The sequence below is a fragment of the Euleptes europaea genome, chromosome 14 (assembly GCF_029931775.1).
Source record: "Euleptes europaea isolate rEulEur1 chromosome 14, rEulEur1.hap1, whole genome shotgun sequence".
Taxonomy (NCBI): domain Eukaryota; kingdom Metazoa; phylum Chordata; class Lepidosauria; order Squamata; family Sphaerodactylidae; genus Euleptes; species Euleptes europaea.
The window spans coordinates 5,020,435-5,044,738 of NC_079325.1; the positions used below are offsets into that span (position 1 = coordinate 5,020,435).

General features: G+C 48.9%; 1 protein-coding gene across 3 annotated transcripts in view; it reads right to left on the reverse strand.

Moving 5' to 3' along the window:
* Positions 1 to 4,663: 4,663 nt before the first annotated feature.
* USP2 (ubiquitin specific peptidase 2) overlaps positions 4,664 to 24,304 on the reverse strand; it is a 78,638-nt gene continuing 58,997 nt past the window's right edge. For all 3 annotated transcript variants that reach the window (XM_056860726.1, XM_056860725.1, XM_056860727.1), the window contains 11 exons: positions 23,466 to 23,516; positions 19,062 to 19,185; positions 16,603 to 16,714; positions 15,315 to 15,425; positions 13,826 to 13,890; positions 11,806 to 11,909; positions 9,038 to 9,118; positions 8,052 to 8,130; positions 7,384 to 7,491; positions 5,791 to 5,911; positions 4,664 to 4,751 (listed from right to left, as the gene is read on the reverse strand). In XM_056860726.1, the coding sequence (XP_056716704.1) occupies positions 4,664 to 4,751; positions 5,791 to 5,911; positions 7,384 to 7,491; positions 8,052 to 8,130; positions 9,038 to 9,118; positions 11,806 to 11,909; positions 13,826 to 13,890; positions 15,315 to 15,425; positions 16,603 to 16,714; positions 19,062 to 19,185; positions 23,466 to 23,516 (1,044 nt within the window). The remainder of the gene's footprint in view (positions 4,752 to 5,790; positions 5,912 to 7,383; positions 7,492 to 8,051; positions 8,131 to 9,037; positions 9,119 to 11,805; positions 11,910 to 13,825; positions 13,891 to 15,314; positions 15,426 to 16,602; positions 16,715 to 19,061; positions 19,186 to 23,465; positions 23,517 to 24,304) is intronic.

The window sequence follows — 24,304 nt, forward strand, 5'->3', positions numbered from 1 at the left end:
GTCATGTACATTCCTGAAGTCTCTTAATGCAAAATCTCTTTTCCGCGTTCTTGAAGAAGGGGAGAAAGAGGTCATTGTTTGAATACCAGCCCTGTGGGGAAAGAGGGAAGGACTTGGGCTGTAGAACTGACTTGTAGGCACTGGCGGGTTGGGAAAGTGGGTTTTGGAGAGGCTGCTCAGGAGACCAGTGGCTCATTCCCTCAGGGTCTTAGAAAGTGCCTCAGGGAATCCTTCCACGAAGGCCAGCAAAGAGCCGCCCCAAGCTACGTAAATTCTGACCAAGTTCTTAACTTTCTCTGCAAACGCCAACTCCAGCCTCTCTAAATAAAGGGATTTAATCCCTTCAAAACAGGGGTGTCAAACTCAATGGTTATGAGGGCCACCTTCCCTCCCCCTCCCCACAACAGACACCCTGTGAGGTAGGTGGGGTTGAGAGAGCTCTAAGAGAGCTGTGACTAGCCCAAGGTCACCCAGCTGGCTTCATGTGGAGGAGTGGGGAAACCAACCCAGTTCTCCAGATTAGCCTCCGCCGCTCATGTGGAGGAGTGGGGAATCAAACCCAGTTCTCCAGATCAGAGTCCACCGCTCCAAACCACCGCTCTTAACCACTACACCACGCTGGGTTTCACGCTGAGCAAGGCTGTGAATGATAACACGTTTTGGAGTACATTCATTCATAGGGTTGCCATAAATTGGAAGTGATTTGACGGCACTTAGTACACACAACTACTTCAAATATGACAAAAGCTTATGCCTTCAGATGAACGGCACAGCCAGGGGCATCCATATGGTATTGCCGTATGCAAACCTTTTCCTGGCTGATTTATAGCAACACTTCCTCCAATCCTGACCATCAATACCTTCCCTGTATTTAAGATTTACTGATGACATTTTCATTGCCTGGATGCATGGGAAGGAAGCTCTCAACCAAAGTATGAGAGCCAGCATGGTGTAGCAGTTAAGAGCGGTGGTTTGGAGCGGTGGGCTCTGATCTGGAGAACCGGGTTTGATTCCCCACTCCCCCACATGAACGGCACAGGCTAATCTGGTGAACCGGGTTGGTTTTTCCACTCCTACACATGAAGCCAGCTGGGTGACCTTGGGCTAGTCACAGCCCTCTTAGAGCTCTCTCAGCCCCACCTACCCACAGGTTGTCTGTAGTGGGGAGGGGAAGGGAAGGTGATTGTAAGCCGGTTTGATTCTTCCTTAAGTGGGAGAGAAAGTCGGCATATAAAACCTCCTCTTCCTCTTCAGATTCGACCAGGATATAAACAATTGTAATCCCAACAACAGCCTCAGCACAGACTAATCCATGTACATTTCTTGGATGCCACTGCGAAACTATGCAATGGATGCAGGCGTGCCATGTTATCTAAAAAACCCACCAGCCACCAAACATACCTGTATGCTTCCACCTGCCATCTGAAACACATAAAATCCCTAGGCTAGAGTCATGCACTGCATTTGCCCCGAGCAATCGGACAAGGACTCTCACCTTAAGCAAACGGGCTTTGGGCTGAAGCCCCCACTTAGTGAAAGAAAAGAACAGATCAACAAAGCTAGACTGGAACCCAGAGCCAGCCTACTATAAGACAGACCCAAAGACAGACCACCACCGGCTCTCAGCCCCGGCTCAGAACTTTAACTAGTTCAATAGCATCATCAACAATCTATCTACAGCCTCTCCGGGATAAGGAGATTTCTCTTTCACAGGCCCTTATACACCCTGCACCCTCACCCTTAATCTAAAACAGCTTCCCACCAACGAGTCATCCAGCAGACCCAGATGCCAACTTTTTCCCAGCATCATGTAGTGGTTAAGAGCGGTGGTTTGGAGCAGTGGACTCTGATCTGGCGAGCCGGGTTTGATTCCCCACTCCTCCATATGAGCGGGGGACGCTAATCTGGTGAACTGGATTTGTTTCCCTGCTCCTCCACATGAAGCCAGCTGGGTGACCTTGGGCTAGTCACAGCTCTCTTAGAGCTCTCTCAACCCCACCTACGTCACAGGGTGTCTGTTATGGGGGGGGGAAGGGAAGGTGACTGTAAGCCAGTTTGATTCTTCCTGTCTCCCCCATCTCTTCTGTTTATCCTTTGTGTATGTGGGATACGTGTATCTATACCTGCCTGGTGAGGATAACACTTCACGCATCTGAGGAAGTGGGTTTGGACTCACAAATATTTATACCACAGAAAACAGTACATTTTTAAAGGTGCCACCGGTTTGTTATTCACAGATCTTGTGTGTGTGTGTGTGCATGAGATCTTCCTGTCACTCAGCAGGCCACAACTCAGACATTAAAAAATGCCAGAAAAATGAATGAACAGTGCGTCAAAGGCCTAAGCACATAGACAAGGATGCACGTGGAACCCAGGGAAGAGTTTGTCGAGCTCTTTTTATTTCTGTACAAGTCTCCCTCCGATCCTTGCTTACACAGTAAACAAGCCGTTCAATCAAACAGAAAAAAACACTGAGATGGGCCCCCTCTCCTCTTGCAAACCCTGGACGTCTCGCGTGACCCGCTGGGGGTCCTCCCTAGCCCCCCAGCTACAAAGAAAGTGGAGTGGAAACCGTGAAGAGGCCAAAAGAGGACTTTCTCCTCCGAAGCCACTGAAGGGACTCCGGGGGTGGGTTTCACAGGGAAAGGGGGTGGGACCGGGCTTTTAATTTACAGGGAAAATACCGGAGGGGATGGTGCCCTAGAGGACGGCCAGGAACGAGCTGAGCCAAGGTGGCCCCTTTGGAGCACCTAGGGAGGGGGGCACGCATTGGCCCAGCTGCTCCAGGGATGTTTTAGCCCCCGCTGCCCACTCTGTAAAAGATGGGATTTTTGCATTCAACTCAGGAAGCGGAAATAATTGAACGCTCACTGAGGTGTCTGCTTTATTTGAGGCTGAGGGGCTCAGTTTGCCTCCTTGGTTGCCTGAGCGGGGCTCTGGGCTGTTGGCAGCTTCGTAACGAGGGAACAAATTAGTCACCATTGTGGATTCCCCCCCTTCTGCCCCCCTTCACTTCGTAAAATGTAGCAGTGGGAACAACAGCCACACCTGTTGAACTACTGCCTGTCACAAATGGGTTCGCGGTCCCGTGCGGGGCTTCAGCCTGTCCAGGACGCTGCCGAACGTCCTGGACAGGCGTCCAAAGGCTCCGCGCTTGTGCGTGAAGGGAATCGCGGAGACGAGAGGTGAAATAAGGCAACTGACGTTCGTCAGCTGATTGCAAGCTGGCTCGGTTCCTTCACCTCTGCTGGGGAAGTGGAGTCGGACGGAGAAGCCGCTGCTCCCCCCCACACACAGCATGGAGCGGGGCCTCGTTACCTTAGAGAGCCGAACGCAAAAGCAATCCCAGGCAATGTGGCGCTGGGAAGACGGTGACCCCTAGTGCTTGGCCAAAGGCCAATTGCCAGACGCATTTCTGAATGGGTCTGACTTTGTCCCCACGGCAGCAGTGAGGGGCACCTGAAGGTTGGTGCATGCCTGTCTGTGAGGGAAGCAGGAAGGCGTTTGCCCCTAGTCCTCTTCCAACGAGCATCTTTGTCCCTTTTGCACACGTCTTCCCCAAAGGATTTAAGGCACTGTTGTGAAAGGAAACTGTTAAAAAAAATTCATCCACCCTCCCCCCCACATCCACTTCGTCCGAGTCCCTAAATTCCAGTCAGAAGTTGTCGTTTTTAGGACAAAGTTTGTTGAAAAACAAAACAAAACCCCTTATGTTCGAAGGGGGCGCGAGGACGGCCGTTCCGGATCCTCGGCTCCAGTTAGAAATCAAGCTGCCGCGCCCGTGGCGCGTTCAGAACGGAGCTACGACGCTGCCCTTGAAGCTGCCCTCTGTGAAACGCACACCGGTCCAGTAGAGGAAGACAGCCAAAGCCGCGAACGAGCCCTCCTGTTTGCCAGGTTGGAAGCAGGGGGGTCTCCCCTGGCGCGCGCACAGCCGTTTGTGCGGAAACGCTGGCCCAGAATCGTAGTGCAATTTTTCATCCGTTTCTAAGCTGCGGTGCTCAGCGGTCCTCTCCAGGTGGTGCCATCGGACGCCGACAAGAAAAGATGGTTGTCCAAAGTTGGGAAGGTGGCGGCTCCCGTCTCCCAGAAGCGCCGCTCAGACGCCTGCTCGATAGGCCGGCAAGGGGGAGTGTTTGGAAGAGAAAAGGTTGTGCAGATAAAATGGGACAGACAGGTTCCTGCCCCAGAAGAGCGGCTGTTCATGGTTTATTACACACCAAAAGAGAGGAGTTTAAAAAAAGAGACAGAGAAGAGTGCAAAAGAGAATAAAAGAGAGAGAGAGAGAAAGAAGAAAAAAAATGCAAAGCCACCCCTAACAGCAGGAAGGGATTTTTGGAGACAGGAGCTGTCCCCGTTGGTGGTTTCGTCCCCGGAGTCTGTGAGGCCCGTTGCTGGACTGAGCGACTCTTCGGCCTAAGCCCCCTAAGCAGGAGTCAGGCCTTCCGTAAAAGTCGGCATCATAAGTCAACGCTTTATTAGGACTCTCTTTCTCCCCCTTTTTTCGGTTTTTTGTTTTGTTTTTTTTAAGAAAAAAAAAGAAAGAAGAAAAAACCCATCTTAGAAAAATCCCTCAAGAAGCACCATTGTTCTGGGTGTCTCCTTCATGATCCAGGCTTCCTTTCCCTCCACCGGGGCAGGGCAGAAGGTGGGTGCACGGAAGCTACATGCGCGAAGACGGGCTGGCCAGCTCGTAGAAAAGCAGGTAGGCGTCGCTGCTCCGGACGTGGCTGGAAGAGAGCGGTGTGACGCTGCCGGAAGAGAAAGAAGAAAGGTTGGAGGCGAGTTTTATAATATGGAATTAATAACGTATAATCGGATTAATTATGCAGGTTAAGTAATGGCTGAAATTTAAAAGCAGGGATCTATTATTTAGAATTGCAAAAATCAGTTAAGAATATCGATTTTTCGTGATAGCAAGCTATGTTATTTTACGAGAATAATCTTTGTTATGCCGATAAAATGCTTTAAATATTTGGCATCCTTTGGAAAGTTTAATACACTGTATGAATGGTTAGTATGTATATATATATTTAAATAAAATATATTTTTTTAAAAAGAAAGAAGGAAGGTTATTAGAGGGCCCGTTTTTGCAGTGTGAGTAGGGTTGCCAATTCCAAGTTGGGAAAATCCTGGTGATTTGGGGGTGGAGCTGGGGAAGGTGCGAGCTCAGAGGGGTAATAATGCCATAAAGTCCACCCTCCAAAGCTGCCTTTTTCTCCAGGGGAACTGATGTAAGTAATCTGGCAATCAGTTGTAATTCTGGGAAATCTCCAGGGCCCACCTGGAGTCTGGCACCCTCAAGTGTGAGGGAGGAGAGGCTTGGGGCCCCCAAAGACACTGTGAAGGAGAATTGCTGTCTTTGAGGGAGGGGCCGTGACTCAGTGGTAGAGCCTCTGCTTGGCATGCAGAAGGTCCCAGGTTTAGTCCCCGGCATCTCCAGTTAAAAGGAGCAGGTAAGTAGGTGATGCGAAAGACCTCTACCTGAGACCCTGAGAGCCACTGCTGGTCTGAGCAGATAATACTGACTTTGATGGACCAAGGGTCTGACTCAGTATGAGGCAGCTTCATGTGTTCATGTGTGTGTGTATGTTGAGGGCAAGCCCAAAATTAATGCAGGAAAAATTCTCATTGGAAATCTGACTATTTTTGACATGCGGCAACCAAATCCTCAGTTTCAAAATTTGATGTTGAGGGACGCCACACCCTGTGGCCATGAACTGCACTAGTTAAATGCTCTCGGAGCGAGGAAGTCCTCCCTAAAACGGCAGCCGTAAATGGCAACTTTACCGGGAGTCGTTGAAAGCGTGCCACTCTCCGGACACGGGGTTCTTGCAGTAGGCTGTGTAGTGGCCCCCCATGGTGGTCCCGCTGTGGTTGGAGACGGCATACAAGTTGTAAATCGCGTGATCTGCAAAGGGGGGAGGAGAATACATCAGATACTTGCTGCCCCATTCTGATGTCAGAAGGTCGCTTGGTTGGTTTTTAGTGCCTCAAAAGAAACATGTGCGGACTCTCTCAATCTCCTGCTCCCCCCCCTCCAACCCAACGCCAGAAGAGCCCTGCTGGATTGACCAAAGGTCCATCTTGACCCGATTCTCAAAGTGGCCAAACAGATGTTCCTGGAGGGCCTACAAGCAAAACCTACTACGAAACCCATTATTTCCATTGTCTTCGGCACAATCCTTGAGTTCCCCCCTTCCCTATTCAAACTAAACTTAAGAAGAAGAGTTGGTTTTTATACCCCACTTTTCTCGACCTTTAAGGAGTCTCAAAACAGCTTACAATCACCTTCCCTTCCCCACAGCAGACAGCTTGTGAGGTCAGTGGGGCTGAGAGAGTTCGGAGAGAACTGCGACTGGCCCCAGGTCACCCAGCTGGCTTTATGTGGAGGGGTGGGGAAACCAACCCGGTTCACCAGATTAGAGTCTGCCGCTCATGTGGAGGAGTGGGGAATCAAACCTGGTTAACCAGATTAGAGTCTGCTGCCAATATGAGAGCCAGCGTGGTGTAGTGGTTAGGAGCAGTGGACTCTAATCTGGAGAACCGGGTTCGATTCCCCACTCCTCCACAGGAGCAGCGGACTCTACTCTGGAGAACCGGGTTGGTTTCCCCACTCCTACACATGAAGCCTAGCTGGGTTACCTTGGGCTAGTCACAGCTCTCTCCAGACTCTCTCAGCCTCACCTACCTCACAAGGTGTCTGTTGTGGGGAGAGGAAGGGAAGAAGACTGTAAGCAGCTTTTGAGACTCCTTAAAGGTAGAGAAAATCAGGGTATAAAAACCAACTCTTCTTCTTCTTTGTCTTCATGTGGAGGAGCAGGGAATCAAACCTGGTTCTCCAGATTAGAGTCTGCCACTCTTAACCACTACACCACACATGTAAGCACAATGAACATAGATTCTCCCACTATTTATCCCAGCCATCCCCCATGGTCACCTTTGTGACAAAGTTTAGACTATGAGCTCATGTTCTGGTACCCTGCAAATGCCATATATGTGGATGGCACTTCATTAATAATAAGCAGGGCATGACAGCAATAGCCCTCTCTCCTGCTGTTGCTTGCCCGCATCTGACACTGAGGTAGACTGCCTCTGAGCCTGCAGGTTTCATTGAGCCATCATGGCTACTAGCTGTTGATAGGCCCATCCTCCAGGGGACTTTTAAAAAGCACTGTTTGCTCTTCTCTGAAAATCCCTTGGGCATTTCCCAATTCACTTGGTGGTTAACTCAAGTCCCAGGGCTTCCCAATTTTGGCTACTAGGTGGGGGAATTACTTCACCAGTCCCCGACTCCCAACAGGCAACCCAGTGCTAGTAAGTCTCCCCTCACCCACCCTGCCTGCCTACTTCTGCCCTCGACCTCCTGGCGGAAATACTCACTGCAGCTTTGGGAAGCGAACTCCCTCAGGTCTAGATCCTTGAGCGGGAAGTTTACGAAGGTGGTGAGCTTGCTGGATCGCATCCTGGCTTCGGAGAAACGCTTCAGGTCTGAGATGGAAAGTTAAGGAAGAAAGAGAACCTACAAGGGCAGGATGACGGGGTGGAAAGGAGGCATCTGGGGGTTCATCTGACTCCTTTCTTCCCGTTTTATCTCTTATTTACTGTGAAGAGAGCCAGCGTGCATTTCACCTATAGTTACTGTGTCTGAACAGTTTTGGCTGATGAAGTTTTCAGTGACAAAACAGTTGATTTGTTCTGGACCTCCGTTCCCCTCCTTGCTTCCATTTGGAAATTGATTGTCTGGATAACTTACTCTGCTTAAATACGGACAAGGGCTCTCCACCCGCCACCCAATCTCCAGACTCTGGCTCTTAAGGTTTCACTAGGAGTCACTCGCGTACTTTGAAGCCCCTCTGACTTAGTGTGGACTAGAAACTTTTCTGAATATAAAATAAATCAATGCCAAACGAGAGCCCACTTGGCAATATCTGTTTCTAAGCTCCGGTAGCATTGCGGGGGAACGGCCAGCCCACATACTGCTCTGCCTGGAATTCCCTCACGGTTTTGAGAACGGGGACTGAGCCACAGAGTAGGGGGGAAAAGGATACGCAGTACGAGGATCTTTGGGAACCTCTGGATGCTGAACTTCTTTGTGCATTTTGTCCTGGCTTTGCAGCGGCAGCAAGTCTGGGGAGAGAAACGGGATCACGATAAGGGGGAAGATATCATACGAGCACTGACGGAGTGGGGAGACGCTAGCTCTGTGCCCTGACCTGGTCACTCACACACACAAAGCTGCCTTATACTGAGTCAAGACCCTCGGTCCATCAAAATCAGTCTCGTCTACTCAGACTGGAAGTGGCTCTCCAGGGTTTCAGGTAGAGATCTTTCACACCAACTGTTGCTTGGTCCTTTTAACTGGAGATATCGGGGACTGAACCTGGGACCTTCTGCATGCCAAGCGAGGTGTAGTGGTTAAGAGCGGTGGTTTGGAGCAGTGGACTCTGATCTGGAGAACCGGGTTTGAGTCCCCACTCCTTCACATGAAGCCAGCTGGGTGACCTTGGGCTAGTCACAGCTCTTAGAGCTCTCTCAGCCCCACCTACCTCACAGGGTGTCTGTTGTGGGGAGGGGAAGGGAAGGTGATTGTAAGCCAGTTTGATTCTTACTTAAGTGGTAGAGAAATTGGCATATAAAAACCAACTCTTCTTGCTCATAAAATCCGAGTTATCCTTTTCTGAAACTGGAATATGCCATGCATGTTAGGGATGCTTGTATTCCGAAACACAATCTGCTCACTTCATTAGTACATGCTAATGTACTAATTAGCCCCTTCCTTCACCCACCCTCTGGACTTTCAGGTTGCCAACTCCAGGCTGGGAAATAACTGGAGATTTGGGGGTTGGGGCCTGGGAAGGATGGGGTTTGTGGAGGGGAGGGATCTCAGCGGGGTATAATGCCATATAATCCACCCTCCAAAGCAGCCCTTTTTCCCAGGGGAACTGATCTCTGTAGTCTGGAGAGCAGTTGTAATTCCGGGAGATCTCCAGGCCCCACCTGGAGGTTGGCAACCCTATCTTGGACCGTTCCTTACGGGCTTCTCGTCTCCATCCAGCACGTCTTCCTTGGTGAAGAGCCGCATGCAGTCAATTAAGTTCACCTCCCCGTAGCTCTTCTGCGAAACAAGAATGATGGGGTTAGAGCGCTGTTGAGTGGGAGATCTGGCGGTGGGAAACGCAGTGGCTCGGAAGGTACAGAGACTAGTCCTAGAGTCAGAAGGGGCTCTTGAGACCATCTAGTCCCACCTCCTGTGCAATGCAGGAAATCTAAAACTAAAGCATTCCCGAAAGACAGCCAGGAAGCTTCAGCTGAAATGTCTCCAGAGAGGGAGAGATCTCACCCCCACCTAGGGAATTGGTTCCACTTCTGAACCACTCTTACCATTAGAATATAAGAACATAAGAAAAGTCCTGCTGGATCAGACCAAGGCCCATTGAGTCCAGCCATCTGTTCACACAGTGACCAACCAGGGGCCTCTAGGAAGCCCACAAACCTATTATATTAGGTGCTGTGGAACACAGTCAGGACTGCAGCATTGTCCTGCCTGTGTTTCACAGCCCCTAATATAATAGGCATGCTCCTCTGATACTGGAGAGAATAGGTGTGCATCATGACTAGTATCCATTGTGACTAGGAGCCATGGATACCCCTCTCCTCCATGAACATCTCCACTCCCCTCTTAAAGCCTTCCAAGTTGGAAGCCTGAAGCGGGTCAGTGCCTTTCGGGTGACTATACTCTTAGAAATGACCCCTTCCTGAGAAGTGGTATGTTATTTTATTCAGATAGTCACCTACTAAGCAGGACTCAACTACTCACTTAAAAAGTAAGTCTTTTTATTGATGTACTCCAATGTAATTGTGTATATATATGTGTATATGCAAGTATTACAAAGTCTTTAAATTCAGTAACAACATATATAGTAAAGCAAGCAAGTTCTACATACTATTCAGTTTTAAAATCCAACACTTAAAATATAACAGTCAAATAAGTCTGATTTATTGGTTCTTGTAGGTTATCCGGGCTGTGTAACCGTGGTCTTGGTATTTTCTTTCCTGATGTTTCGCCAGCAGCTGTGGCAGGCATCTTCAGAGGAGTAACACTGTCCTGAAGATGCCGGCCACAGCTGCTGGCGAAACGTCAGGAAAGAAAATACCAAGACCACGGTTACACAGCCTGGATAACCTACAAGAACCAATGAACTCTGACCGTGAAAGCCTTCGACAATAAGTCTGATTTAGTTCAAAGTATCTAATTCATACTCTAGAATAATAGATTTGTAAAGCCATACATACCAACTGCCTCTTCTGAGACCCTCTAAGAGAGGTCTCAAATTCTAGCCCTCTCCCTGCCTGTATTTATACTGTTTCAGTCACCTACAATGAAGTTGACTTTGAGAATTGAGCAATTCTCATTTTTACTGCACATGCTCAGTGGCCTCCCATTGTATTACCAGACAAGGACTTCCTCTTTCACCAGGCTATTTTGCTAAACTATAAACTATCAGTTTTAAGCTTTATTATCACTCTATATAATCAATTTTAGTATCATTCTCATCTCCAGGAAAAAAGGTTAAGATTGAACCCATTCATTAATTTCTAGAATCTTGCTTTCATGGTTAAATCATAAAATACAATTATTGTTTACATTACATCATTATAACATCACATATCCTTGAATATAGTGAGTGTAGAGCATTTCTGCATATAGTGGGTGGAGAAGTCATTGGAAGGTAGGAGTCTGACACCTAGTTTCTGCCTTCCAATAGTTATATAAGGAGTTATATAAGGAGTGGCTAACAGTTTCTTATTAGCTAACAGTTTCTAGCTGGGAAAGGTCTTAGAAAAAATAAACAGAATGTGTTGCTGGAAAATTACTGAAGCCTTTGACAGAGTAATAGAAGCTGAAGCCTCTGGTAAAGAATATTCTCCTTCCTTTAAAAGGAAATTAAACCTCTGCTATATATCTTTTGCAGTTTGTATGTGTGATTGAGTTTTATATTGAATTATTCTGCACGTGTACAACATTACTACCATGTTCATGTGCTCTAATATGTCAAAGCCTGTAACAAGCCATCACCACATCCTGAGGCAGGGAGTTCCGCCATTTAACTATGAGTTGTGTGAAGAAATACTTCCTTTTATCTGTTTTGAATCTCTCACCTCCCAGCTTCAGCAGATGACCCTGAGTTCTAGTATTATGAGAGAGGGAGAAAAGCTTCTCCCTGTTCGCTCTCTCTCCATACCATGCATAATTTTATAGACTCATATCATATCATATCATATCATATCATATCATATCATATCGTATCATATCGTATCATATATCATATCATATCATATCATATCATATCATATCATATCATATCATATCATATCATTAGAAAGCTCCTCCTAATGGTCAATGGAAAACTACCCTCCTGTAACTTAAGCACAACAGATCTTGCAACAGAGAACTAGTTTTTGCCCTCTTCTACCTGACAGCCCTTCAAGTAGTTGAAGAACACGATCACAAGTGTCCCCTCCTCTTCTCCAGGCTAAACCCAACTAGTTCCTTTAACCTTTCTTATAGGACTTATTTTTCAACACCCCCCCCCAAAAAAAACATCTTAAATTGTTCTTTTTTGAACCCATCCCAACCCGTCTACATCTCTCGTCAAAGGCGGGCACCCAGAACCGGACACAGGATGCCACGCGAGGTCTAACTAGCACAGAGTAAGAGGGAACCATTCCATCTCATGGCTTGGATATGATGCTCCTATTAACAGTGGAGACTAAAACAGCACTTGCCTAGGGGGCAATTACCTTGGCGATGGGCAGCGACAGGTCCCAGAAGGGATCAAAGGCTGTAGAACAGTATCCGCAGGCCCCACAGGTCAGAGAGCTCTTCAGCTGTCCCACAAAGAGATCTGTGGAGTAAAAGAGGATTTGAGGAGGGAGCCTGGAATGGCTAAGGGAAGGGCTGCTGAGGGCCACCGGCCAATCCAGTCACAAACAATTCAGCGAGGGGCTGTCGAAACTCAACCCCCTTTCCCATAAGCAGCAGCACCAACCAACCCTCGAATCTACACCAGGGAGGGTCACCTTTCTGGGGAGAATCACCCCAGAAAGTGATTCTACCTTGGTGTATCAACTTATCTTCCTCCCCACATCAAAAAGTGGCAGTCCTCTACTGATCCGTGGCTTTTTTGTACACAGTGGTCCATCAGCTACATTCGAGGAGCTGTGGCTCAGTGGTAGAGCCTCTGCTTGGCAAGCAGAAGGTCGCTGCACGAAGATTTTCAGGGTATAAGCTTTGGCTCTTGAAAGCTTGTACCCTGAAAATCTTGTTGGTCTCTAAGGTGCGGTTGGACTTGAATCTAGCTGGTCTACTGCAGACCAACACGGCTCCCCCTCTGAAACACCAGGTCAAGGCCATATATGCATGGCTGTTTCCTCCCGGTGACCCTGCGGACTACTTCGGGGCTTTGATTTGATTACGCATGCCTTTTCTGACCGCCAGAGGTTGCCTTGCTCTCCCCACGCATTTGCGCGCGTTGCCCATGTTTTCTGGATTTGTGTTTAGCAAGCATCCAGAAAACACAGGGAAATGCACGGGGAGAGCGAGGTCACCTCTGATGGTCAGAAAATGCAAGTATAATCAGAGCAAAGCCCCCAAGTAGTTGGCAGAGTGACTGCAAGGAAACAGCCATGCAGAAATGGCCCAGGTCTCTCAAATTCCATTTTGAAGCTGAGACTCCCATCTTAAAAGGCATCTGGCTTCTTAAGGCTGTAGCAGTGACTCATCCTCCCCAATTGGCCCAATGACTCAGAAGCAGCCTCGTGTCTGAGCACAGCCCCTCCTGGGGAGAAGTCCTTCAGAGGCCTCTGAACTCCTTTAGGAAGCTCTCTCTCTTGGCCTCGGAAATTCAAGACCTCCTCAAATTGGTCTGCAAGGCCTACGTTCACCCTGAGGTGAGCGGATCAAGAGCTCATCGCCAGCAAGGTGTCTTCTGCCTGCATTTGCCAGTAACCACATCAGGGACCCACTGCGCAAATCAGCATTTAAGAGACGCCCTCTGAGCTCTGGTGAAAACGGAACTCCTTTCTTGTACCTAAACATGCTACGGCTCACCTAATCACAATAGCCTGTCTTGTTCAGAGCGCTGAAAAAAAGAAGGGGGAGAAACCTCTGATAGAAGACAGAAAAAATGTGCAAAGCACCAGAGGTTATAAAGCGTTTATCTAGTAAATTGCAGCTACTCCAAAATTATACAAAATAGTAGTAACAACAAAGGTTCAAATAAATTGCAAACCATGTATTACAGTATACAAATAATGAGCAAACGCAAAAAGCAAAAGTGTTGATAATGTAACACAGAACCACAACAGTGACAGATCTGCTGGTTAGTATCCCGTTTCGATATCCTTCGTTGGACTGTTGTGGTTCTGTTTTACAGTATCAACACTTTTGCTTTTTTGCGTTTGCTCATTATATGTATACAGCAATACATGGTTTGCAATTTATTTGAACCTTGTAACTATTATTTTGTATAATTTTGGAGTAGCTTCAATTTACTAGATAAACGCTTTGTAACCTCTGGTGCTTTGCACACTTTTTCTGTCTTGTTCAGAGCACTGACAATGCAGCTTAAATTACTGCTCAGTTCCCAATCTCCTCTGTTTACGATCCTCCTGACGCTGGTAACTCCTTCCCTATAGCTGTGGGGTGATTTCCGACACTAAGCACCTGGTGGATCTCCAGAGCCATCCCCTATGCCCACCTGCCACCCACCATCCAAAACCTCCTTCCTATTCTTGCTGTGCTTTCCTGGTGGGCACTCACCCCCAATCCGGCTGTCTTCTCTGTCCAGGTATTTCATCCACAGCTGCCTCCCTTTTTCGTCATCCCTGCATGAAAGAGAGAAGATTTTTTTTTAAAATGGAGGCTTTTATTATGCTTACATGAGAACAGCATAAGCTGTGAGCAGTTTGATATGGATAATATTAAAAATGTGTTATTAAAATGTATTTTTGTTTAAGCTCAATAGAAACATAGAAATAGAGAACAAATACATTACACTCTAGAATGCTAGAGTTTGAACTGGAACATAAGGTATATTCACACCCAGTGTAGAGTGATGAGGATGATCAGGGGCCTGGAGACCAAGCCCTATGAGGAAAGGCTGAGGGACTTGGGAATGTTTAGTCTGGAGAAGAGGAGGTTGAGAAGGGACATGATTGCTCTCTTTAAGTATCTGAAGGGCCGTCACTTGGAGGAGGGCAGGGAGCTGTTCCTGTTGGCAGCAGAGGATAGGACTGGCAATAATGGATTTAAATTGTGGGCGGAAAGGTACTGGCTGGATATTAGGAAAACATTTTTTACAGTAAGAGTTGTTCGACAGTGGAATCAGCTAGCTAGGGAGGTGGTGAGCTCCCCCTCACTGGCAGTCTTTAAGCAGAGGCTGGACAAGCACTTGTCAGGGATGCTCTAGGCTGATCCTGCATTGAGCAGGAGGTTGGACTAGATGGCCTGTATGGCCCCTTCCAACTCTATGATTCTCTCTATATATATATTTATATAATTGAACAGTAGATACAAGATTTTTGTTGCATTATTGTCATCCTCCCTACCCCTTTTTTATGTTCACTCCTTTTATTCTTAATAAAAACTTTTAAAACAAAGAAAGAGAGAAGATGGAAGAAGATCAGCAACTGTTCCCCTGCACCTTTTCTGGGCACTAGGATGTACCCTTTTCTTATTTCTCAGCCTGACAGATTTCTGTCTCCCCTCCCTATTGGACAGCTGCTGAAGAAGCTAACAAAATTAATGTGCCTTTCTACAGCACTTTGCAGCAGAGAACAATGACTCTTTAAGTTCTATGCACTGTTTACCTGAAAGGAAGACTAGGTAGTGAAAGGCACATTTACCTGAAAGGAAGACCCAGAAGTGCCAGATTTGCAGAAAAATCTGAAATCTAAATAAAAATGCACAACTGGGCCACTGGGCATGATAAGGCCAGCAGATGGCAGTCACTGCACAATCTAGCCAGACTTTTCCTGAAGAGAGGCTGCCAGGGGGAGGGAAAGCTAAGACAGGGAAGCAGAAAAAGCTAGGTTGGCTGGTGGGTGGGAAGGAGAGAGGCAGCAGGAAAAGGGTACAGGTTATGGGGGCTGCCTGGGAAGGGAAAGAGGAAATTGTAGAGGAGAGGATGCAGGAGAAAATGAGGTGCCCTCCTCCAGTCCTTGTGGGTGCCCCAATTAACAGGACCTAACCTAACATCTTTCTCGTTTGCCTGTTCTTCCCTGGTTTGCCACATTCTACCCCAACTCACGGGAGATGGTCCAGGTTGTCACTGCTGGCCCTGGGGCGCACCAACACCCGGTTCACTTCGCTGTGAAGTCCGTCAAGAAGGAACCGTAAGAACTCCTGGGCGTCTTGCTGGCTGCAAAGAGCAGAAAAGGCAGGTGTTATTATCCAGGTGCCTCCTGAGAGCCAATCAGCTCCCACCAACGGGATCTAGGGAATCTAAACAATAAGGCAGCCAGTACTGTGCAAGAGGATCCAGCCCCAATCTGCAGCCACCCGTTCACCAACACTCCAGGACCTAACTCTATGCTAGTGTGGTGCAGTGGTTAAGAGTGGTGGTTTGGAGCGGTGGACTCTGATCTGGAGAACCAGGTTCGATTCCCCACTCCTCCACATGACCAGCGGAGGCTAACCTGGTAAACTGGGTTGGTTTCCCCACTCCTACACATGAAGCCTGCTGGGTGACCTTGGGCTAGTCACAGAGCTCTCTCAGCCCCACCTACCTCACAGGGTGTCTGTTGTGGGGAGGGGAAAGGAAGGTGATTGTAAGCTGGTTTGCATCTTCCTTAAGTGGTAGAGAAAGTCGGCGTATAAAAGCCAACTCTTCTTCTTCTTCTTCTATGGCTGCATTTTTATTGCGTCTTCCCTGCATCCATTATGAGGACTTCCAATCAGATGCACACTGCAAGTTCCATGATTGGAACTCAGTCCCCAGATGCATGGGGAGTCCAGATGCAAGGGGACCCCGTAGGGTTTTCAAGGCAAGAGACGTTCAGAGGTGGTTTGCCATTGCCTGCCTCTGCATCACATCCCTGGCACTTCTTGGAGGTTCCCCATCCAAATTCTAATCAGGGCTGACCCTGCTAAGCTTCTGAGATCTGATGAGATCAGGCTAGCCTGGGGCTATCCAGGTCAGGATAATAAGTAATGTGTACAAAAGGACATTTTGGAGGACTTTGATTCATAGGGTCGCCATGAGTTGGAAACAACTTGACGGCACTTAACACACACACACAAAAGGAAAATATGCCGGATAAATGATCAGGGCTCTTCCAAGCATCTCATCTTGTTTGATTGTTTGCAGTGCAATCCTAAGAAGATTTTGCTGGCAGCAAGCCCCACTGAATAGACCTGAGTAGCCTTCTGAGTAGACCTGGTTAGAATGGCTCTCTTAATCACCGTGGAGGAAGGAGCCGAAGGAATCCAAACCACGGTGCAGATTCCGGAATGACAAAATGACCTCATCGCTCCCCACTCCTCCTCGAAATGAATTGTAGCCATGTGGGAAATGGGCAGATTAGAAGAACTCTTACTTGTAGCCGACAAAGCGAGGAGCGTATCTCTGGATCTGGGTCTTGAATTCGGAAGGACTCACGGTCTCGTTCGGCGAGGATGTCCACAGCATTTGGATGAGCTTGGCAAACTCTGGAGCACAACGGAGGAGGAAGAAAGAATGAATTCTGGCAGGGTAGCTTTGTTAGGTGAGGCCAATTATATTTCCTTGGAATATTTGTTTGTTGGTTTATTTATGTTTGTAGTCCGCCTTTCTCACTTGGACTGGAGGCGGATTACACAGAGTGAGTCAAATACAATCGACAGATTCAATAAACAATACAACAGGATTAGGGTTGTAGAACCAAACAGAAATCTAAAAACAGAACTGAAGCAAAGCATAAGATTAACATGACACGTTCTATTATGCAACGATTACATAGTAGGAATATATTTTACAAAAATGAGCATAACAGACCCAGACTCTCCTCCGAACTTGTATGACCCATCAAGCAAAATGCAACCACGAGCTATGCACAGCGCCCCACCCAACACCCAATAAAAAAACATGCTCTGCCCCTTGCCGGGGAGGAAAAAATAGGGGCAGGGGGTTGTCAAGACCATGGCAGGGCCCAAGACTGTGTGGTGGCTGCATTTGCCCAGCTGGCGTGGTCAAACTGGACAAGAATGGATTAGCCATTTGAGTGGCCAGGAGCCCAAAAACCACTGACCCCCACCCCAGTTTCTCCTTTCCCCATGAAATAAATTTGCCTTGCAAACGGGATGGAGGTTTTCCCTCGTCAGCTCCTGACACTGACAGATTTGTAACCATCTTTTTTGAAAGAGATGTACACACGGACACACACATGAAGCTGCCTTCACCAGATCAGCCTCCGCTGCTAGTGTGGAGGAGTGGGGAATCAAACCCGGTTCTCCAGATCAGAGTCCACCGCTCCAAACCACTGCTCTTAGAATCATAGAGTTGGAAGGGACCACCAGGGTCATCAAGTCCAACCCCCTGCACAATGCAGGAAATTCACAACTACCTCCCCCCCCCACACCCCTAGTGACCAGAAGATGGCCAAGATGCCCTCCCTCTCATCATCTGCCTAAGGACACAGAATCAGCATTGCTGACAGATGGCCATCGAACCTTTTTTAAAAAACCTCCATGGAAGGAGAGCTTACCACCTCCTGAGGAAGCCTGTTCCACTGAGGAACCACTCTAAATGTTAGAAAATTCTTCCTAATGTCTAGATGGAAACTCTTTTGATTTAATTTCAACCCATTGGTTCTGGTCTGACCTTCTCGGGCAACAGAAAACAACTCGGCACCCTCCTCTATATGACAGCCCTTCAAGTACTTGAACATGGTTATCATATCCCCTCTCAGTCTTCTCCTCTTCAGGCTAAATATACCCAGCTCCTTCAACCTTTCCTCATAGGACTTGGTCTCCAGACCCCTCACCATCTTTGTTACCCTCCTCTGGACATGTTCCAGCTTGTCTACATCTTTCTTAAATTGTGGTGCCCAAAACTGAACACAGTACTCTAGGTGAGGTCTAACCAGAGCAGAGTAAAGCGATACCATCACTTCGTGTGATCTGGACACTATACTTCTGTTGATGCAGCCCAAGACCGCATTTGCCTTTTTAGCTACCACTACAACCCACCCTATTAAGGGGAGACAGCTGGTTTTTTCTTCGTGCCCTGCCTAATAAAAAAACTCTTTTACTATGACTCTTGTGTGCAGAGCAAGCTGGCCCAACCCTGCACAGAAGAGCTCCTTTTTTGCAGCCCCTAGAGCAGCAAATGTCAGGTGTATGAAGCTGCTGATGGGCGGCCACGCATGGCTCACAGGCGCATTATGCCTGGTGGGCCACAGCTTGGGCAGGCCTCTTGCCACAAAGGAAACACCTGCAACAACCAAGGAAAACTTGCTTTGCGCTGCAAGGCACCCAAACCAAAGTGCCCCATGCCCCTTTAGGGGTGGCCACTCTGGCTTGGGAAATTCCCGGAGACTTGAGGGCAAGGCCGGGGGAGGGTGGAGTTTGGGGAGGGGAGGGAGCTCAGCAGGGTTGCAATTACACAGATTGCATCCTCTTAAACTGCAAATTCCTCTAGGAGAACTGATCTCTGTAGTCTGGAGATCGGCTGTCATTCTGGGAGAATTTTCCATTATCATTAAATCTGCCCCTGCATCTACCATTCGCAGGGCAGGAATCACCAAGCAGAGGAAGAGGAGGAGGGCACGGCAGACTGGGGGGGGGGGGGGTCAACTTTGGCTTGGCACATTCCTGGAGATTTGGGGGGTAGAACCTGGGGAAGGTGGGGTATGGGGAGGGGAGAGAGCTCAGCAGGGTATAATGTCATAGAATCCATCCTCCACCACAGCCATTTTCTCCAAGGGAGCTGATCTCGGTCGTCTGGCGATCTGCTGTAATTCCAGGAGAGCTCCAGGCCCCACCTGGAGTTTGGCAACCCTATTGGGCAGACCCTTACCTGCCATAAGGGCCATCTGCATGCGGCTGTTGTTGTTAAGGTCTCGGAGGTACTGGCTTTGCAGGCAGTAATCCCGAAGTTCTTTCGTGTTGCTCAGACACTGAAGGATGGAGTTCATAAAGCACTGCGGGAGGCAAAGAACGCAAGTCAAGCAGAGGCCAGGTAATACCCAGACCAGAGCGGGCCAACACATGGATCAAATCTGGCCCCTCAAGAGATGTAGCCCACCCCGGCCCCTTTCAAGATGCCACCCAAACTGCCAGCTTTTACTCAGCTAGGCAGATATCGGAGAGCGTGAATGGAGATCCAGAGAATTTCCCCTTCAGTGCAAAGATATCAACGATGTTTTTTAAAGGTCGTACGTCTTATTCTACTGACTCATTTGACTCAGGGATGCCTTTGTCCTTGGCTCTGTAGGGGCAGCAGCAGAGAAAGATCTCTCTTCAGGTACCTGAGATCTCTTTAACTGGAGGTACGGGGAACTGGAGAAGGCAATGGCAAAACACCCCATAAGCATAGTTTGCCTAGGAAATGTCGGGATGTGACGTCACCCCCATGGGCCAGTAATGACCTGGTGCTTGCACAGGGGACTACCTTTGACTTTCCGGGGAACTGAGCGCTGACACCTGGATGGCCCAGGTGAACTTAATCTCATCCGATTTTCGAAGCTAAGCAGGGTCGGCCCTGGTTAGGACTTGCATGGGAGGCCACCCAGGAAGTCATGGGCCTCTTACGCACGGCTGTTTCCCTCGCCATCAGCCCTCCAACGACTTTGGGACTTTGCTTGGATTATGCATGCCATTTCTGACCCTCAGAGGTCATCTCGCTCTCCCCCTGTGTTTGGCCCACGTTTGAAATTCGATAAAAACAGGTCCCTCGAAACGTGGGGAAATGCAGGGGGAGAGCGAGGCGACCTCCGTGTATATCTGAATAGGGCTGGTGCAAAGTATTTTGTCACCCCAAGCCAGGAACACCCAGCCATCCCTTTCTGGGCCTTTGTTGTCACTGCTGGCCGAGCCCCATGGGACTTCCCATGCTACTGGTGGATTGGTGCTCCCTAACTGTGCCGCACCAAGCAGCAGCGTGGGCGCTTTGGCTGGATAGCCAGCCCCATGTCCGGGATGTCCGCAGGCGCTGAACAAGCGGACTCTCCATTTCCTTCTGCCCGCCCAAGATGCTGAGGGTGGGGGGGAGAGGTGGGGGAGAGGCTGCCGGCCAAGCCGGCGGAGAGAACAGCTCGAGCACCCCCCCTCACTTTCCTCACCCCTCCTGCTTGCGTGTGTGCGTGCGCACATCTTCCTAAACTCCTTCCTGCCTGAGCATCTGCTGCAGGGGAAGCTCTGAATGATAAGCTATTTTAAACATTTTAAACATAGTTTTTTTTTTTAAATTTGCCCTCCTCCGCAGCTGGTCTCAGACAAGGGACAGCTCATCCTGCTAGCAGCGGCGGAGGCTGGCCCCTGTGTCGTACTGCTGTGAACGGGCTGACCGGTCACCCTCGGCTGGGCTCAGAAGCTTGCTGGACCACCCTTCCAGCCAGGTTAAGTTCAAAGTGTTTTGAAAGCACCTGAGTGGACCTCACACACCGACTTTGAAGAGACATGCAGGGAGGATCAGGAAAGCAAATTGTAGGAGGAATGGCATCTGGATGGTGGGTAATGAACAGAGTGAATCAAGCGCTGCTACCATGGCAAAAAACACACACACACAACAACCCTCCTATCGTTCCAGCCAGTGTGGGTAGTGGTTAGAGTATCAGACTAGGATCTCAAAGATCCAGGTGCAAATTCCTCCTTCTGCCATGGATGTTTGCTGGGTATCTTTGGGCCAGTCGCACACTCTCAGCCTGCCCAGCCTCAGTGGGCTGTCGTGAGGATAAAATGGAGAAGTGGAGAATGACGTAAGAAAACGATCTGGGACACCTATGCTTGAATGGTGGTGGTGGTGATGGCAGCCAACTTGGAAAGTTTTACATGTGGACATGTTCACACATGAACACACATGTGAAGCTGCTGTGTACTGTTGGAAAGTTTTACATGTGGACATGTTCACACATGAACACACATGTGAAGCTGCTGTGTACTGAATCAGACCTTTGGTCCATCAAAGTCAGTATTGTCTACTCAGACTGGCAGCAGCTCTCCAGGGTCTCTCTCTCTCTCTCTCTCTCTCTCTCACACACACACACACACACACGCACACATGAAGCTGCCTTTTACTGAATCAGACCCTTGTTCCATCGAAGTCAGTACTGTCTACTCAGACTGGCAGCGGCTCTCCAGGATCTCAGGCAGGGGTCTTTCACATCACCTAGTCCCTTTAACTGGAGATGCAGGGGACTGAACCTGGGACCTTCTGCATGCCAAGCAGATGCTCTACCACTGAGCCACAGCCCCTCCCCTATCATGGAGGATAGGGCTCTTCATGGCTACTAGCCAAAATGGATACTAGTCATGATGCATCCCTATTCTCTCCCGTATCAGAGGAACATGCCTATTATCTTGGGTGCTGTGGAAGACTGGCAGGATAATGCTGCTGCAGTCGTCTTGTTTGTGGGCTTCCTAGAGGCACCTGGTTGGCCACTGTGCGAACAGACTGCTGGACTTGGTCTGACCCAGCAGGGCTTTTCTTACGTTCTTATGAATTCTCCACTCTGCCAGGGAAGCTTGCTGGGTGACCTTGGGCCAGTCATACAGCCTCAGCCTGGCCTGCCTCACAGGGATGTTGTGAGGATAAAATGGAGGAGCGGAGAGTGATGCAAGAGAATGATCTGGAAAGCCTAGGTTCGAATCCCCACTCTGCCATGGAAGTTTGCTGGGTGATCTTGGGCCATTCACACACTCTCTCTGCCTAATCTACCTTGCAGGGTGGACGTGAGGATAAGAGGGAAGTGAGGAAAATGAATTTGGGTCGGCACTGGGAAGAAAGGCAGGGCATAAATGAAATCAATCAATCAATAATTCCCTCTCCTCTGGGAACTGCACTGCAGTGAGTGCAGACTTTGGGGTCTCCAACTGAGAATTCTCCGTTACCTCAGCACATGACAATTCCAAGGTCAATTTACCCACTTCTCATGTGAAAAAACCAAACAAATGCGGGGGGGGGGGTTTGAATCCAGAGCACAATGGGGGGGGGTTTAACATTTTTTTAAAACCCTCCCTCCCTGCTTCGTTAGGCTCAAAACACCTGGCTTGTTTGACAAAATGCACAACAGACAGGTAACATACCTGTCAGGTTGGCATCTTTAGTCCACCAGAGTAGTATAAAATGTTTGTATGCCCACGGGGTTGAGAAAAGGTTCAGGTTTCACTAAGGATGAGGGATGCCGGATGCAAAATAACCACCAACACCTCAAACGCACGGGTGCATAGCGGCTTTTGCATTCCATGCTCCACGTTCTAGCACTCCACCCCTGCTTTGCAAGGGCGGTGTGTAGCATTTGAGGGAACCACCACAGTGCGGCATGAGATTTTTGCTCATACCCCCAACCCCAGCCCTGCACTCCACCACCGCTGTGGAGTAAGTCACTCATGTGCAGCCCGATTCCCCACAACTGCCACATGCATGTGTAAAGAGCTCCTCCGGAGTCTGCATAAGTCTTGTCTGCCATCTCACATCTGAGAGATGTGTAAGGACCCCCAGGTTGGGGGCAGGCCTTGAAGACCTCACTGTGGGCCCAGACTTCTCTTCTTGGAGGGCTGAAACGGAACTGGGCGGTGGTGGGCGAGAGGGGAGGCTCCTGTGTGAGTTTCCGGAGACAGTTTCACAACCGCCGTGTACGAAAGGCAGGGGATTCCCAGAACTGTCGTCACAAAAGAGGAACCCAGAGGCTGAGGAAAGACCTGTCAAAATTTCCACAGCCCGCACCACAAACCTACCCAACAGGCTGGCACAGAGGAAGGCCGAGTCAGTTTGCCACTGCGCTAATCAGGTCATGACTCTCAGGGTGGCACGGCTTGGCCAGAGTTGGCATATGAGGAAGTGGTGTGCCAGTCCTGGAGGAAATCCATCCATAATACATCCCCCCATCACTCTGGATCTCCAAAAACCTGACCAGCGAGCACCTGAGGTGTTTTAGTCATGTCCTCCGTTTCTCCAAGATGGCCGCAGTCTCGCCAGAAGGGTCAACTTGAGTGGTCTGGAACCCGGCCCCGGTGCCCCCTGAGATACAAGGCTTGCTTGGCCATGGCATGTACACTACAAAGACATCTTAGTTTTGTACCACAATTGCCACAGCTGCCTGCAAAAAATCCTGGGAACTGTAGGCCTGTGAGCATACAGAATAACCTGTTTACCCCCCTTGCAGAAAATACAATTCTCAGAGTTCGCTGAAGTGATTGTTAATCCAGTTTCAAGTCCATATATGCTTGAGTAATGTGGAGGAAGGACCAGGAGGGGACTCACCGTGTTGCCGAGGTTACGGAGGCCGGTCAGACCTTGAACTGCCTTGGAATTCTGCAGGGAAAGAAGAACCGGTGTGAGAAAAGCAGTGTTTGTCTCGGAGGGGCAAAGGGTCAAATTCACAGCAGACGGGGTCACCTTCCGCATTTCCCTCCGTGCAGCATGAGAGTCAACAGTAGTATTACCTCCGCTCAGACCACCTTCCAAAGCACGGTTTGGGCTCCCCGAAAGCAAGTAAGAAAATAGGAAGAAAATAGATTCCTTTGAAATGTGGTGTTGGAGGAGAGGGTTACGGATTCCGTGGACTGCCAAAAAAAACAAATCAGTGGGTTCTAGATCAAATCAGGCCTGAACTGACCCTAGAAGCTAAAATGACTAAACTGAGGCTATCGTATTTTGGTCATGTCATGAGACGACAAGAGTCACTGGAAAAGACAGTAATGCTAGGAAAAGTTGAGGGCAGCAGGAAAAGAGGAAGACCCAACAAGAGATGGATTGACTCAATAAAGGAAGCCACGGCCTTCAATTGGCAAGATCTGAGCAAGGCTGTCAAAGATAGGACATTTTGGAGGACTTTCATTCATAGGGTCGCCATGAGTCGGAAGCGACTTGACAGCACTTAACACACACAAAGCAAGTAAGGGGTTTTGCACAACCTGTCCCCCCCTTACAGCTTCCCTTTCAACATCCTGTTCAGTCCTAACCCAAGTCAGCAGTAACAATTTAGGGTTGCCAACTGTGGGTTCGGAAATACCAGGAGATTTGAGGGTGGAGCCCGAGAGAGGGGAATTTAGGGAGAGGAAGGACCTTGGCAGGGTCCACCTTGGCCTTGGCCACGCAGT